This window comes from Oncorhynchus mykiss, chromosome 18, assembly GCF_057628025.1.
Source record: "Oncorhynchus mykiss isolate SJ-2025 chromosome 18, ASM5762802v1, whole genome shotgun sequence".
NCBI classification, from domain to species: Eukaryota; Metazoa; Chordata; class Actinopteri; order Salmoniformes; family Salmonidae; genus Oncorhynchus; species Oncorhynchus mykiss.
Genome location: NC_143039.1, coordinates 19,788,066 through 19,803,868, shown reverse-complemented (window position 1 = coordinate 19,803,868; position 15,803 = coordinate 19,788,066). Strand labels below are relative to the sequence as shown.

General features: G+C 44.1%; 2 protein-coding genes across 4 annotated transcripts; both read left to right on the top strand.

Moving 5' to 3' along the window:
* The first annotated feature begins 78 nt into the window (after positions 1–78).
* Positions 79–6,637, top strand: LOC110527240 (vesicle transport protein SFT2B-like). 3 transcript variants are annotated; one of them, XM_090207666.1, is made up of 8 exons: positions 79–335; positions 570–659; positions 966–1,051; positions 1,285–1,366; positions 1,722–1,757; positions 1,908–1,966; positions 2,517–2,546; positions 3,567–6,637. In XM_090207666.1, exons 1-8 carry the CDS (start codon positions 270–272, stop codon positions 3,604–3,606), a joined length of 489 nt encoding a protein of 162 aa, XP_090063792.1. In that variant the 5' UTR covers positions 79–269; the 3' UTR covers positions 3,607–6,637. The 3 variants fall into 3 exon arrangements, with proteins under 3 accessions (XP_090063792.1, XP_090063793.1, XP_090063794.1); XM_090207667.1 differs by having other exon boundaries at positions 79–339; XM_090207668.1 differs by lacking the exons at positions 2,517–2,546; positions 3,567–6,637 and having other exon boundaries at positions 79–339; positions 1,908–1,999.
* Positions 6,638–8,755: 2,118 nt separating this feature from the next.
* LOC118941032 (T-box transcription factor TBX19) lies at positions 8,756–15,181 on the top strand. The gene is made up of 8 exons (XM_090207655.1): positions 8,756–9,065; positions 10,755–11,019; positions 12,776–12,910; positions 13,222–13,283; positions 13,833–13,891; positions 13,994–14,158; positions 14,326–14,458; positions 14,562–15,181. Exons 1-8 carry the CDS (start codon positions 8,836–8,838, stop codon positions 14,725–14,727), a joined length of 1,215 nt encoding a protein of 404 aa, XP_090063781.1. The 5' UTR covers positions 8,756–8,835; the 3' UTR covers positions 14,728–15,181.
* The last annotated feature ends 622 nt before the right edge of the window (positions 15,182–15,803 follow it).

Below are 15,803 nucleotides of genomic sequence, written 5' to 3'. Positions count from 1 at the left end.
AGTTGTATCATCTTTATTACTGTACTACTGTGAGGTTTCCACAACAAATATAAGGCTCTGCTGCCCCCTTTTGTTATTGTGGTACTGCAGTTAACCCCAGCCCGTCTCCGTGGTTACACAGTGGCGGAAGTTATCGCAATCCACCTGTTGCACTTCGAACAGGAAAAATAGCTCGACAAATCAATATTTGGCGTTCTTAAAAACTAAGCCAATCGAAGCAACGGGAAAGTTCTAGAACTACTAGCTACATTCTATCCGTGTCAACTTTAATGGACAAACTAAAGAAAGTTTTGAGTGGCCAAGATGGCAACAATGATGACGGCGACATATTGCAAGTAGGTACGTTTTCTAGCTAGCTAACGTTAGCTAATATGTTGTTTACCCTAAATAATATCTAGCTGTGTTTGGCTTTCTCGCTAAGCCTTTTTCAACGCATGCTTTATCTACGTTACGAGTACAGTTGCTTAGCAATAACATAGTAACGTTAGCTAGAAACACTAGGCTAGCTGGGTGAATGATGTCCATGGTTTCTAGCTATGTTGTTTATAAATGGTGCGGTGTTGAAACAGGCGGCGAACCAAGCCTCCACCCTGGGCTGGGGCACGCGCATGAAGGGCTTTATCGCATGTTTCGTGCTCGGGGTCTTGTGTTCCATTCTGGTGAGTCGTCATCTCTCTCTCCCATCATTTCAGCATTGCTCGGACTGTCAATTATGTGTGTCAGTGTCAGTTGTGTTTCCCAAACCTCTCTCAGTAAGCCAGAACACATCGATATGTTTTTATTACAGAAAGTATTGGGGGGGGGGGTTGATCTCGGAGATATTCAAATCTGTGCATTGAGGTCTAGACACTAAGGGCAAGTTGATAGTGTCGACAGTAGAATAGGAGTCATTTGGGACCAATTGATAGTGTCTACAGTAGAATAGGGGCCGATGCTAAGTTGTTCATCCTCTCACCTGGTGGCAGGGGACATGCTTGCTGTGGATTCCAAGGGTCGGTCTGATTCTGTTTGCCGTGCTGTACACACTTGGCAATGTTGCCTCTCTGTGCAGGTGAGTAGAGCGTTGTTGAGTATTAGTGGATGTATGTGTGGCTTATGTGGGCATTTACAAAACAGTTAGGCCTATTTTTAGATTTTTAAGGTATCCCTGGGACCCTCCCCAGATCAAAGCTGACATTGTCCTTGTCCAGTTTAACACCTAAGGTGCACATGATACAGCAATCACATTTCTAGTGCAGTTACTACAATAATGTAAGTTTAGTCAAATCATGTGTGTATTCTCAGCACTATGTTCCTGATGGGACCCCTTAATCAGCTGAAGAGGATGTGTGCCAAAGAAAGAGCACTGGCCACAGCTATCATGCTGGTGAGACCACACGACACGACACACCCACCATGTTTGTTTTACTATCCTCGTGTGGACCAAAACATGTATTCCCTTTCAAAATACTATTTTCCATAACCCTAACTCCTAATTCTAACTCCTAATTCTAACTCCTAATTCTAACTCCTAATTCTAACTCCTAATTCTCACCCTAATTGTAACCCCTAAGCCTAAAATATATATTTTTCTTGTGGGGACCAACAAACTATCCCCACGTGTCAAAATGTTCCTTGTTTTACTATGCTTGTGAGGACTTTTGGTCCCCACCAGGATAGTAAAACGACAAAAAAACAGTTTTTCTGTTCATTAATTACATGCTACTTGTCTCTCCTCACAGACCTGTCTGGTGCTAACTATGTGTTCTGCTTTCTGGGTGAGTATAACACACACATGATACATATCCTGCACCTGTTGTGTTATCAAATCCCTGCAGGCCTTTTTAGCTAGTCTGTTACTCATTTAAACTTTGTCTTACATTGTTCTACCTCAAAGTATATCTGAGTGCTTCTCTCTCTCTCTACAGTGGAAGAATAATGGTCTAGCCTTACTCTTCTGTATTCTACAGTTTCTGGCCTTCGCTTGGTGAGTGGCTCACACACACACACACGTGCTTGTGTAATCTCCTTCCTTTAGTGTGTGTTTGTGGTATTACATCCCTGCAGTCTGAGTGACACACACACACACGCCCAGAGTTGTTCTGTGCTGAGGGCTTTTTGGCAGGCAGCTCAATGCCAGGTCCTTATTTGTAACTGAAAACAGAGTAATTATGGCCATAGCTTTTAGCCTGGCTAATCACACACGACTAATGCAGCTAGCTTTGTTCTCTCAAGCACCTCCTTCACAAAGACAGGAGATTCATACACACACACACTCTCTGTCTCGCTCTCTCTCTCTCTCTCGCTCTCTCTTGCCCACATACATACACACACAGGAGTACACACAGATGTGCAATTAGTTTACATACATACATAAACACCATTAAAATAACTTCCACTGTAACACAACAAACACTCATGCGAGAGTCTGTTTTCACAGACTCTCTGCCACTGACACACTTCAGATAAAGACCTTATACAGCCCTTTGCTGTGTGTGATGTATGACGCTGACTTATACTATACTTCTGTGTTTCAGGTATGGCCTGTCCTACATTCCATTCGCAAGGTGAGTGTTGGGTTACAGTAACTGCTGGTCCTCCTCTGTCTGTAGCCTTAACTGCTGGTCCACCTCTGTCTGTAGCCTTAACTGCCTGTCCACCTCTGTCTGTAGCCTTAACTGCTGGTCCACCTCTGTCTGTAGCCTTAACTGCCCGTCCACCTCTGTCTGTAGCCTTAACTGCCTGTCCACCTCTGTCTGTAGCCTTAACTGCCTGTCCACCTGTCTGTAGCCTTAACTGCCTGTCCACCTGTCTGTAGCCTTAACTGCCGGTCCACCTGTCTGTAGCCTTAACTGCCTGTCCACCTCTGTCTGTAGCCTTAACTGCCGGTCCACCTGTCTGTAGCCTTAACTGCCGGTCCACCTCTGTCTGTAGCCTTAACTGCTGGTCCACCTCTGTCTGTAGCCTTAACTGCCTGTCCACCTCTGTCTGTAGCCTTAACTGCCCGTCCACCTCTGTCTGTAGCCTTAACTGCCTGTCCACCTCTGTCTGTAGCCTTAACTGCCTGTCCACCTCTGTCTGTAGCCTTAACTGCCGGTACACCTCTGTCTGTAGCCTTAACTGCCGGTACACCTCTGTCTGTAGCCTTAACTGCCTGTCCACCTCTGTCTGTAGCCTTAACTGCCTGTCCACCTCTGTCTGTAGCCTTAACTGCTGGTCCACCTCTGTCTGTAGCCTTAACTGCCCGTCCACCTCTGTCTGTAGCCTTAACTGCCCGTCCACCTCTGTCTGTAGCCTTAACTGCCCGTCCACCTCTGTCTGTAGCCTTAACTGCCCGTCCACCTCTGTCTGTAGCCTTAACTGCCGGTCCACCTCTGTCTGTAGCCTTAACTGCCCGTCCACCTCTGTCTGTAGCCTTAACTGCCCGTCCACCTCTGTCTGTAGCCTTAACTGCCCTATTCACAGTATTACATCATCCCATCCCATTCAGTGATGGTTCAGTCCTAAAGCAAATTCTTTGAAGTTTTTGAAACTTGACTTTGGAGTGTTTATTCTTTTACTAATTATTATTGTTTGTTTGTTCACAGGGATGCTGTGATAAAGGCCTTCTCTGTCTGTCTGAAGTGAGGCTGCAAACCTCCCTTTCACTCTCCCTCTGAGGGGTTATGATGTGTGTGTGTGTTTGGGGGTTGGCTAAAGCCCTCAACTCTCTGGCAAACACACAGACGCCACACAGGTGTGCTGGAATGGTGCCCACTGAGTAAACACTCGTCAGCGAATGCTTTCCAGAGCAGAAGTGTACCTGAGGTATGATGTTGTGTAGAGGAATCTGTTTGTGAGGGATGCCTTATCTTATCTGTGTGTGTGGTGTGGTTTCTGTCCCTTTAAGGTTGGTGTATATGTGAATTGTGTGTGTTTTTCTACACTGTGAGTCCAGCTCCTCTTAATTTACTGTGGAGGAAGGGTCAATGCACCACCTCTGTCATTTCTATAACTGTAAATCAAACCAGACCAAAACTATTCAGATCTATATTTAGGTGCCAACATGGTGTGTCTTCACTAGTTAGTTGTACTGTAGGTGTTTATTTACATGTGTTCACAATGGACAGCTGACTACTGATCCTTTCACCGGCTCAGGTCTGGAAATCTGTACAGTCGGATGACTTTTTGCACCTAATCCCAAGTGCACTTACCAGGAGTCTGAATATAAGGGCCTGCTGTTAAACGTTCTTCTAGCTGGATAGATATACAGTTGAAGTTGGAAGTTTACATACACTTAAGTTGGAGTCATTAAGACTTGTTTTTCAACCTCTCCACAAATGTTTTGTTAACAAACTATAGTTTTGGCAAGTCGGTTAGGACATCTACTTTGTGCGTGACACAAGTCATTTTTCCAGAAATTGTTTATTTCACTTATAATTCACTGTGTCACAATTAAGGTGGGTCAGACGTTTAAATACACTATGTTGACTGTACCTTTAAACAGCTTGGAAAATTCCAGAAAATGATGTCATGGCTTTAGAAGCTTCTGATAGGCTAATTGACATAATTTGTGTCAATTGGAGGTGTACCTGTGGATGTATTTCAATGCCTACCTACCTGCTGCTTTGCTTGACATCATGGGAAAATCAAATGAAATCAGACAAGACCTTAGAAAATAAATTGTAGACCTCCACAAGTCTGGTTCATCCTTGGGAGCCATTTCCAAATGCCTGTAGGTACCTCCATCTGTACAAACAATAGTACGCAAGTATAAACACCATGGGACCACGCAGCCGTCACACCGCTCAGGAAGGAGATGCGTTCTGTCTCCTAGAGATCAATGTACTTTGGTGCAAAAAGTGCAAATCAATCCCAGAACAACAGCAAAGGACCTTGTGAAGATGCTGGAGGAAACAGGTACAAAAGTATCTACAGTAAAACAAGTCCTATATCGACATAATCTGAAAGGCTGCTCAGCAAGGAAGAAGCCACTGCTCCAAAACCGTATAAAAAGCCAGACTACGGTTTGCAACTGCACATGGGGACAAAGACTGTACTTTTTGGAGAAATGTCCTCTGGTCTGATGAAACAAAAATATAATTGTTTGGCCATAATGACCATCATTATGTTTGAGGGAAAAGGGGGAGGCTTGCAAGCCGAAGAACACCATCCCAACCGTGAAGCACGGGGGTGGAAGCATGTTGTGGGGGTGCTTTGATGCAGGAGGGACTGGTGCACTTCACAAAATAGATGGCATCATGAGGGAGGAAAATTATGTGGATATATGTCTCAATACATCAGTCAGGAAGTTAAAGCTTGGTTGCAAATGGACAATGACCTCAAGCATACTTCCAAAGTTGTGGCAAACTGGCTTAAGGACAACAAGTTAAGGTATTGGAGTGGCCATCACAAAGCCCTGACCTCAATCCCATAGAAAATTTGTGGGCAGACCTGAAAAAGCATGTGTGAGCAAGGAGGCCTACAAACCTGACTCAGTTACACCAGCTCTATCAGGAGGAATGGGCCAACATTCACCCAACTTAATGTGGGAAGATTGTGGAAGGCTACCCGAAACGTTTGGCCCAAATTTAAAGGCAATGCTACCAAATACTAATTGAGTGTATGTGAACTTATGACACACATGTGATGAAAGAAATAAAAGCTGAAATAAATAATTCTCTCTACTATTATTCTGACATTTCACATTCTTAAAATAAAGTGGTGATCCTAACTGACATAAGACAGGGAATTTTTAGGATTGATTGTCAGGAATTGTAAAAACTGAGTTTAAATGTATTCGGCTAAGGTGTATGTAAACTTCTGACATCAACTGTACATGCAGAAAAAAAGAAGGGAAGAACTGCTTCAAGTGCTCATGAATGTTTCACCTTTTATATAAAACGTCTGTTATTTTTATTTCAACTCCGTTTCCTGTAAACATGTCTAACTGCTGTTTTAACTGTCATGGTTAGTACCATAATTTTGTGTTAGATTTTTTCCACAGGTATTTTGGCTTTCATTTCAGTTTTTTTAATTTCTGGGGGGATCGTTTTTTGTTGTTTTTCAATCATGTTTCCTGTAAACACTACTCTTTAACTGTTTTAACTCTCATGGTTTGTACTATAGCCGTTTTCTGAGCGGAATTAAAATATCAATGCTGGCTTCAGCATGCCCTAGTCACGACCATTAAAAAACCCTCTCACTGGGGCTGTGACTTATGTTAACTTGCAAAAAAAATGAATGCCTTACTTCACATGATTTAAACCAGGGAATCACTGCTTTTTAAAATATGTATACTGTACTACTGTAACTCTCCTGAGTGACCTCTGTTTCATAAAACCCTCCCTATAGATGGTTGTTTCATCTGCATAAAAACATGTATGATGCTATTAAACACTTGTTCAATAGAATAACATATGTTCTATATTCAGGATACATTGTTTTAGGACCATGGTTAGTTCGTCTACTTGTCTAATATGAGCGCAGGTTTGGAAGAAATACTTTGTAAATCACGATTGTTTTTTTGTACCATCTGGAAATGCAACACTAATGTTTTAAAGTGTAACGATAATTTAGCGATGTGGGCCAATAATGTATGACTATGAATCATGTTTCATGTGTTCTTGTCCTGTTTGTGTGACACCATTTTACAACATAAATCAACATTTTCAAACTATATTATGGAGTGTTTTAATGTGCACGAGTGAGAGTTGTACCACCTGTTTTGCCTTCCTTGGCTTTGTATTTTCTGATGGAGTCTCACCGGGGTCACTGCCACACACACACACACGCATTCCTTGTACAAAAGGTCTGAGGTGTGTATCGTGGGATTATGATTTGGTGCGTTTACCTGTGCTCTGCTTCCCACCTTTTGATATTTGCCTCGCGTTCAGTTAATGACGCTCCTTTATGCGTTTTAAATCAGTAAAGCCCCTAATCTCCGCTCGCCGCCCGCCGCTGATTAAAAAAAAATATCTCTCCAAACACACACCGCTGCAGCTGCGAGCTCACAAGGCCGTTCGGTCACACCGCCAGCTCGCGGGGATCGGGTGTCGCTGTAGGAGCCCTTCTGGACACTGACCGTTCCGTGTGCTCTCTGTTCTTCCCTCCTCGGGTGTGGAACGGAGCTTCCACTGTGCACAAACTAGTTGAAGCAACACCAGTTCGAGCTTCGTTCTACCTGAAAAAGATGATTCTGAGATAATTGGCTTTAAAGTTCCGAACCCTTATTGGTTTGAATGGTGTCAGAAATATATAGTATTATTTTGAACTTAACATGTCATTGGGGTATTTAGACTACTGTATAGGTAGAGACCATTTAACCGAACAATGCAATGTCAACTACATGTTGGAAAAAAATGCAGATACAACCGTATAGTACCAAACGAGATGTTTTTAGACAACACACAGTAGGCTACATTCGTGTAGTCCAAATGGACAGGTCTCTGAGCCCAGTAGGTCGTCAGACCAAGAGTGGAGGGAAATGTTCTGGGAAGCATTTTACGTTTTCAGTCGTTCATACTTTAACAACATAGTTTCCGTTGTCTATACTTAAGAGCAGGAACTTGAATTATTATCCGAAAAAATAGCCGTACGAAATGACCTAGACTATATTTAATTTTCTTCAGAAGCTTTTCTGTCGTTTTGGAAGAGAGGGAGGCTTGTTCAATCCGTGCGCTAAAAGCATCTGATTCCACTCCTTGCCAAGAGCACCGGGTAGTTAGACAATTAACCGTAGTCACCGATAATGATTTATATAATAAGGCTACAGGCCCACGACAGCAACGTTTGTCTTTTTGTGGAATTGTGATCATTTCGAACGGAAAAGCCAGTCAACTTGTCTTCTGGCCCCCTGCGTCATGGTCCTTCGCTGTCCATGGTGCTGAAAGTGTGCCCCTGAAAAGTAATCATGCTGACAATAGGCGTACGGTATTTCAATGCAAGTTGAGAGAGAGAGAGAGAGACTAGTATTATGGCCTGAATACTTAAAGGGGCTATCCTTAGCCAAGTTGAGAGAGAGAGAGACTGGTATTATGGCCTGAAGACTTAAAGGGGCTATCCTTAGCCAAGTTGAGAGAGAGAGAGACTGGTATTATGGCCTGAAGACTTAAAGGGGCTATCCATAGCCAAGTTGAAACCATAACAAAGCCACATCCTGCCTCTGTTTTGGTAAAAAGCTGAGGGATGTGCCTGGGAAATATAACCACTCTCAAATTCATAGACCAAGCTATGGATGCAAGGACTGATCATCCAATATATACAAATTGTAGCTTCAAGCATGGTTTCAGGCTATAGGCTACAGTGTTTGTTTACATTTACAATGTTTACAAGCTTAAAGTTTGGGTTGTGTTGAGGTTTTACAGTTGAACCAAGCTTATGAGGCATTTACACGTTATGTTCTTCAAGAATCAATGGGGTATGTAACATTCACTATAAGTCCAAAATTAGATGTAGCAACTGCAGATTGACCCTTTAAAGTCTAGGCTAGCTCATCAAAGAAACTCTCCCTCCCTCTTCCTCTCTCTCCCTCCCTCTTCCTCTCTCTTGCTCTTTCTCTCTCCCTCTGACAAATGACGCTCTGTAAATGGTAAATTAGTGAGAGTTGGTCACATGACCGGCCGGCCGAACCTGTCTTGTGCTCGGCACCAGTGTCGCATTGATTTTCAACTGCAGTTCAGAATCCTCATGGCTAAAACACCCACATGGGAATTCATTTGTTCTGTTTCAATTTAACCGAATTTAACGACGTTTTTTCCCCATCACCTGCTGAGTGAGATATTTGTAAGATATTTGTTTTACCTAATTTTAAACTTTCTTTGGAGAAAACATCAGTCTTATTTGAGAGGTAGCCTTTAACCTCGTTGAGGTCCCCAAATGAAGGTTGAGGGTTTAGCTGAAGGCAGGGCTGGGGGTAACCCCTGCCCTGGTCCTGCCAGCCAGTGCTGTATCTCGCGACTGCTAAGCGTGGTGGAGAGCGAGTTGCAAGCGGGGCGCGAGAAGGGGGACCCCACCGAGAAGCAGCTGAAGGTGACGCTCGAGGAAGCGGAACTGTGGCGGAAGTTTAAGGAAGTCACCAATGAGATGATAGTCACCAAGAGCGGCAGGTGAGCTTGAGTTAATTATAATTTTGTACCATTATTTAACTAGGCAAGTCAGTTAAGAAAAATGCAAATTCTCAATGACGGCCTACACCAAACCCGGACGACGCTGGGCCAATTGTGCGCCGCCCGACTCCCAATCACGGCCGGTTGTGATACAGCCTGGATTCGAACTAGGGTGTCTGTAGTGAAGCCTCCAGCACTGTAATACAGTGCCTTAGACCGCTGTGCCACTAGGGAGCCCCAAATAGTGAGATAGACGAGCATTTTTTAATAGTAAAATATATTTTATTGATCCTCAACCGCAAGAGGACATTTATTGGGGAGAGGAGATTCGCAGACAAACATACAGACAATACCAAATGCAAGTTTCAAGAGTTTGGTCATTTGATCACCCATTATATGTATCCACCCATTGCTAAATTAATTTTATGAACACATGCAGCAGAATTCAAACCTATATTTCTCTGTCACACATATCACTCTAAAACGTCTAACACTTCTGTTATATTAGAGGGCTTTGAATCAATTACCCAATTAAGAGACCATTCGATTTCAATTGATAATTAAATTTTCAATTACGCACTTCTTCCAAAACGCATCTTGATCGAATCTTTTAGTTCAGCCCTTTTTTCAACTTCAGCTTTCTATTCCTATATAATCATTACGGTTTCATAAGAATTAGATCCAAGCGAAAACTATTAATTACATAGGTCTATCTGTAATTTAAGACCAAGTGCTATTGAATAATATTAGTTATTTAGGAATAGGCAGAACATTTTTTTCTTATACTTATTAGAGCTGAAAAGTGTAATAGCCTATATTTTTTATAAAAGGGTAGCGTAATACATTTTAACAACCAGAAATATTAAGTTTGAGAAAGTTCAGGCCAAATATTTTAAGCCAGAAAATATTTTAAGAAAATGAGATTCATAAAAATGTGTTTTGAAAATATCAGTGACATATTCCTTTATCATGATCCCATGATCCCATGATAAAGGAATATAAGCCCAAGGCTTATGCACAGTTATTCAAATTGATTCTGTTTAATTGTATAGTCTCGTGTCTTTCATGTCATTAATTAATATTTGATATGTTTATAGTCTATTTGATTCGTCTACAAAACATTAGTTTAGAACACTTTGTTCTAAAAACCCGACTGCAAACCTCGACAAGCTGGTTATTACTGGCTAAATGTGTCGTCACATTCTTAAATTAAGAAAACATGTTAGTTTAAAAAAATCTGCGTTCTAAACTTAGTATTGCCCGTAGTGTATCGAACGGTTTAATAGATTTCTCTGGCGCATGGCTACTTTTGTGCTGACCCTCTCATGCTCTGAGGGGCGGCTTGACCGGTCCAGCGCGTGTTGTAGTGGCAGGTCAGCTCACCTGGTGGGTGTCTGTCCATTTACACGTCGGCCACTTCAGAACGTTTTTATTTGGGGAAAACAAAAATTAATTTAATAAAAGTAAAAAGAGTCACAAAAAAAGTCCAAAAAAGTGAGTTTAGAGTTGGTGTGTGTGTGTGTGTGTGTGTGTGTGTGTGTGTGTGTGTGTGTGTGTGTGTGTGTGTGTGTGTGTGTGTGTGTGTGTGTGTGTGTGTGTGTGTGTGTGTGTGTGTGTGTGTGTGTATATATATATACTGCGTGCCTGTGTACATGTATTAATCTGTGCGTTCCTACTGTGGTGTTCCAGGAGGATGTTTCCGGTGCTGAAAGTGAGTGTATCGGGTCTGGACCCCAACGCCATGTACTCCTTCCTGCTGGACTTCCAGCCAGCTGACAGCCACCGCTGGAAGTACGTTAACGGGGAGTGGGTTACAGCCGGTAAACCGGAGCCTGCCGGTAATGGTTGTGTGTACATCCATCCCGACTCACCCAACTTCGGAGCCCACTGGATGAAGGCACCTGTCTCCTTCAGCAAGGTCAAACTCACCAATAAGCTCAACGGAGGTGGACAGGTAGAGCATACACACACACAGTCAGTCTATAGACTCTAGCTGAGTTTCTGGCCAAAACTCACCAGTACATCCCCAGCTGCACTAGATACCTCACTAACTTCATGATGTTGTATTTGATTTATTTCATATTTCTTCAGGCAAATTCTAAAGTTCTACTAAAATAAAATATATAAATAGAAAGAAAAATAATGTTCCCGTCCTTCCTCCTCTAGCAGTAGACCGCTAACCACTCTCCAATTTTCCTTTCTCAGCTGGTCTTCCTTGTGTGCAGCGGGTGAATTAAAGGCCAGCTAGGCCACATTTACACAGGCAGTCCAATTCTGATCTTTTTTTTGTAATTGGTCTTTTGTCCAATCAGATCAGCTCTTCTGCCAATAACTGGGAAACATTTCTGAATGTGGCTGCCTGTGTAAACGCAGCTCTATATCCCCAGTGGAGGGGCCCTTCTGTCATGGATCTTTTCATAATCCTGGTCTTTCCTCTAATCTGTTTGTTCCCCTGAAAAGCAAAACATCAAGTGTGCACTTATACAATTAGTGCCCTGCTTAGGGCCCCTCTCCTTGCCCACTTCACCCCGTGGCCCCTGTCTCCACGGGAACCAGATAAACAGCTCTTAATTGGCTCTCGGAGGTTTAATGCACTTCCTGCTGAGAGCTGCCCACTCCAGGAGGCCCTCCAGGGGCCACACAGACATACGTGCATGCACACGCACACACTTAGCGCTGTGATCGGCCAATTTCTTTTCATGGTATTTACATGAACCCATAACCCAAACAAACAAACACAGACACACACACACACACACACACAGACACACACACACACACACACACACACACACACACACACACACACACACACACACACACACACACACACACACACACACACACACACACACACACACACACACACACACACACACACACACCTCTGACTGGCAGGTAATGTGGTGTTGGCATTGGGTCCGGTAAAGAAGAGCCGAGGCATAATTAAATAATTGCAGTGGTTAGTTGTACATTATGGTAATTACCTGTGTTTTTTTTACTATGCAAAATTGATTTTCCATCAGTCCTTCAGATGTTTTATAGAGAGATGGAGGCAAAAACAGCATATTTAAAAGCCCACACACACTCCAACTAGAGCAAGTACACACACACACATGCACACGCAAACAAAAACAACCCACACACAGACAGAGAGAGAGAGAGACACACAGACAGAGAGAGAGAGAGAGACAGACACAGACAGACAGACAGACAGACAGACAGACACACAGACACACAGACACACAGACACACAGACAGAGACAGACAGAGAGAGACCGACAGAGAAGGAGAGAGAGAGAGAGAGCGAGCTCTGGGCAGCTGGTTGGTGTGAGAGGTGAAGCTAAGCTCCCAATTAGAATAAAAAACAGTTTGTTTTGTCCTCTCTCTGAGGGCTGTAATTGGTTAATTGGTGGAGTGAGCGATTGAGAGAGAACGAGAGACTAGATTTTACGCTAGAACAGACAGTACTGAAGTAATATTGTAAGGACTGTAGTCTATTTGTTCCTGCACACCTCTCCCTCAAACTGTCATAATGTAGGCCTGCCCAGGTTTATGAGTTGTACCTACTCTCTTTCATTCTCTTCCTCTCCATTCTCTTCTTTCATTGCTTCCTTCTTGCTCTATTTCTCCTCTTCTCTTCTCTTCTCTTCTCTTCTCTTCTCTTCTCCTCTCCTCTCCTCTCTTCCCCCATCCCTTTCTCCTTCCAGATCATGTTGAACTCTCTCCATAAGTATGAACCTCAGCTCCACATTGTGAGAGTGGGCGGAAGCCACCGAATGGTCACTAACGTCTCTTTCAGCGACACACAGTTCATCGCTGTCACTGCCTACCAGAATGAAGAGGTGACTGGTCTCTCTCTCACACACGCACGCACGCACGCACGCACGCACACACACACACACACACACACACACACACACACACACACACACACACACACACACACACACACACACACACACACACAAGCAAGCGCATTCACACACACAAACACTGTCTACTTGAAAGATTGAGTCACTACTGGTAACTAATATCAACTGTCATTGAATCAGCGTCACCATCCAGAGTTCACGATTAAACTTCTTGATTAAGCCAGAGCGCCTAAAAATGTGTATATGTTACAGTCAGTTACATTGTTTATTTCCCTCTGAAGATCACCGCTCTGAAGATCAAATACAACCCGTTCGCTAAGGCTTTCCTGGATGCCAAAGAGAGGTAAGGCCTCATCTGTACCTGCTAGGGTCTCCTACCAGGATATCGCTATGATATTACTGCATGTTAGCATTAGCTTGTCCCATTATGATATCACTGAGGGCTAGCGTTAGCTCCTGAAACGGTAAGCGATTAGCGGGTTGTTATTAGCTGTTTAAAGCCTAGTTCACCATCTCTATGTGAGGCTTGTTGAAGAGGCAGTGTGAAGTGTGTGAGAGAAACTGGAGCTCCTAACACACACACACACACACACACACACACACACACACACACACACACACACACACACACACACACACACACACACACACACACACACACACACACACACACACACACACACACACACACACACACACACACACACACACACACACACACACACACACACACACACAACCTTAGCTGTTTACACATATTTGCTAACACAATTAGCATGGTTAGCACAGGTCTCACACTAGTCACTGTAACGCTGTATCTCTTGCTTCTTTGAATCGCACCAGTTCACAGAGTGAACTCATATAGGTTATCATTGAATGATTGTATTTGCAGGAACCACCCGAACAGTCCATTGGAGTCCCCATTTGACAGCCATATGGGAATTCAACACTGTGAGTGGGCCTTTAGGACTAATTTGATTCAAATTGAATGATTTGAATCTACTAAATAACAATAATCCACTTTTAAACTGTGTTTGTTTCTTCTTCCCATAGGTGGCTGGTTTCTGTCTAACCCAGACTCGCTGTGTTCAGGTGGGGGTCCTAGCTTCCCCTATAGCGGGGGTCTGCCTCTCGCCCCCCCTCATGGGTACAAGCACTACCCCCCCAGGCCAGCTCCCTACCCCCCCTCCTACCTGCCGCACCGCACGCACCCTTCTGGTGAGACACACCGCCATCTCTCCATCTCTCTCTTCCAAATCCTCTTTTAACTTTAGTTGAAAATGTAAGCTATCACACCAGCCTGACCTCTTCCCTCTTCCCTTGTCCCTGTCGTTCTCCGCTCCTCTGTCTCACTCTCCTCGTCACCCTCATCTCCAACCCTCCAGTCTCTCTGTCTGAGGGGCTACAGGTGTTGTCTGGGGGTCCTGATGGCTGGTCCAGTGTCTCCTCCCCCGGCCCCTCCTCCTCAGCCCTACCCATGACCACACCCTCCTCACCCCCGTCCACCAATAGCAGCAGGTACGACACGAAAACATAGATATAGAATAAGTAGAATAAGACATGATATAGCTCTTTAGAATCTACTGAGTTTTTGTTTATAAAGCAAGGTGTGTGTCCTCAGTCAGTACCCTTGTTTGTGGACGGTCGGGCGTACAGACGGGAGTCCTGCCTCTTCTCCCTGTGCCCAGCTTCATGGACCAATCAACAGCGAGAGCCACCCACAGCCACCCAATCACGTCCGGCTGGGCGGGCCCGGTTGGCCACCTGTCTCCAGCCATTCCTTCTAACAAACTATGTGATTGGTCGATGCCCACATGGGCATGATCAGTACTGCCCTGGGACCCGGCTCTGGAAGCCCTTTAATGAACACATCTTAGATAATAGGTGTTCCTCTGCCCAGGCGTTGCCAGATGTTACATCTTCTGGAAAGGTATTTTAAGTATCAGCTAACCACATATTTCATATCAACCTGATGCCCGACAGCAGTCGATGACGTGGCACGGAACCACTGGTTGATGAATGCAACGTCTGAGCAGGGGAAGGCGACCAACGTGTGTGTGCATGTGATGCCATACAAATGTGTTAGTGTGTGTGCACCTCAAAAAACGAAGGCCCAGATTCAATCAGATCAAGCGTTAACTGGCAATAGCAGACACCTGCATAGCGGATGTTTTGGCTTTGCTGGAGGTGGAACTGCGTTGGAGCTGTCCAAATCGGCGAGCAGCTGCTCTTGCAATCATTGTCACGAAGCCACACTGTCCCACTGGCGTTAGAAGTTCAGAAGGAGAAAGTGGAGGCTGTATAGAAACAATGACACTCACATTGAAAAACATTCAACCAAATAGTTTCAATCATCATAATGGAGGTGTAGATCACATCTCACATTCCACTGTTCTGACTTAGAAACAAGGCTGCATGGGATTTCTGTTCATGCCACTCCGTGCAGCCAATGGCAATGTCCGCTTTAGGTATAATGCCAGGAGCCGCTTGTGGATTTGACAGCTCCTAACGCAGTCCTACCTCCGGCACCGCCAAAACGACCGCTGTGCGGATGTTGGACAAAGTGGATCTGATTGAATCAAGCCCTAAATGTCTCTGCCTGCTTTCAAATGACTTATCATTCTATGTTTGGGGTTCAGCCCTGACAGACTATCTCTGGGCCCTGACAGACTAACTCTGGGCCCTGGGCCCTGACAGACTAACTCTGGGCCCTGACAGACTAACTCTGGGCCCTGGGCCCTGACAGACCAACTCTGGGCCCTGGTAATAAGATATGTCAAACTGCCAATATGCAGGAGTCAGAATAAATATCTATGTGAAACTACCGTACAGAAAAATATGTATTATGTCTCTGTCTTCATTC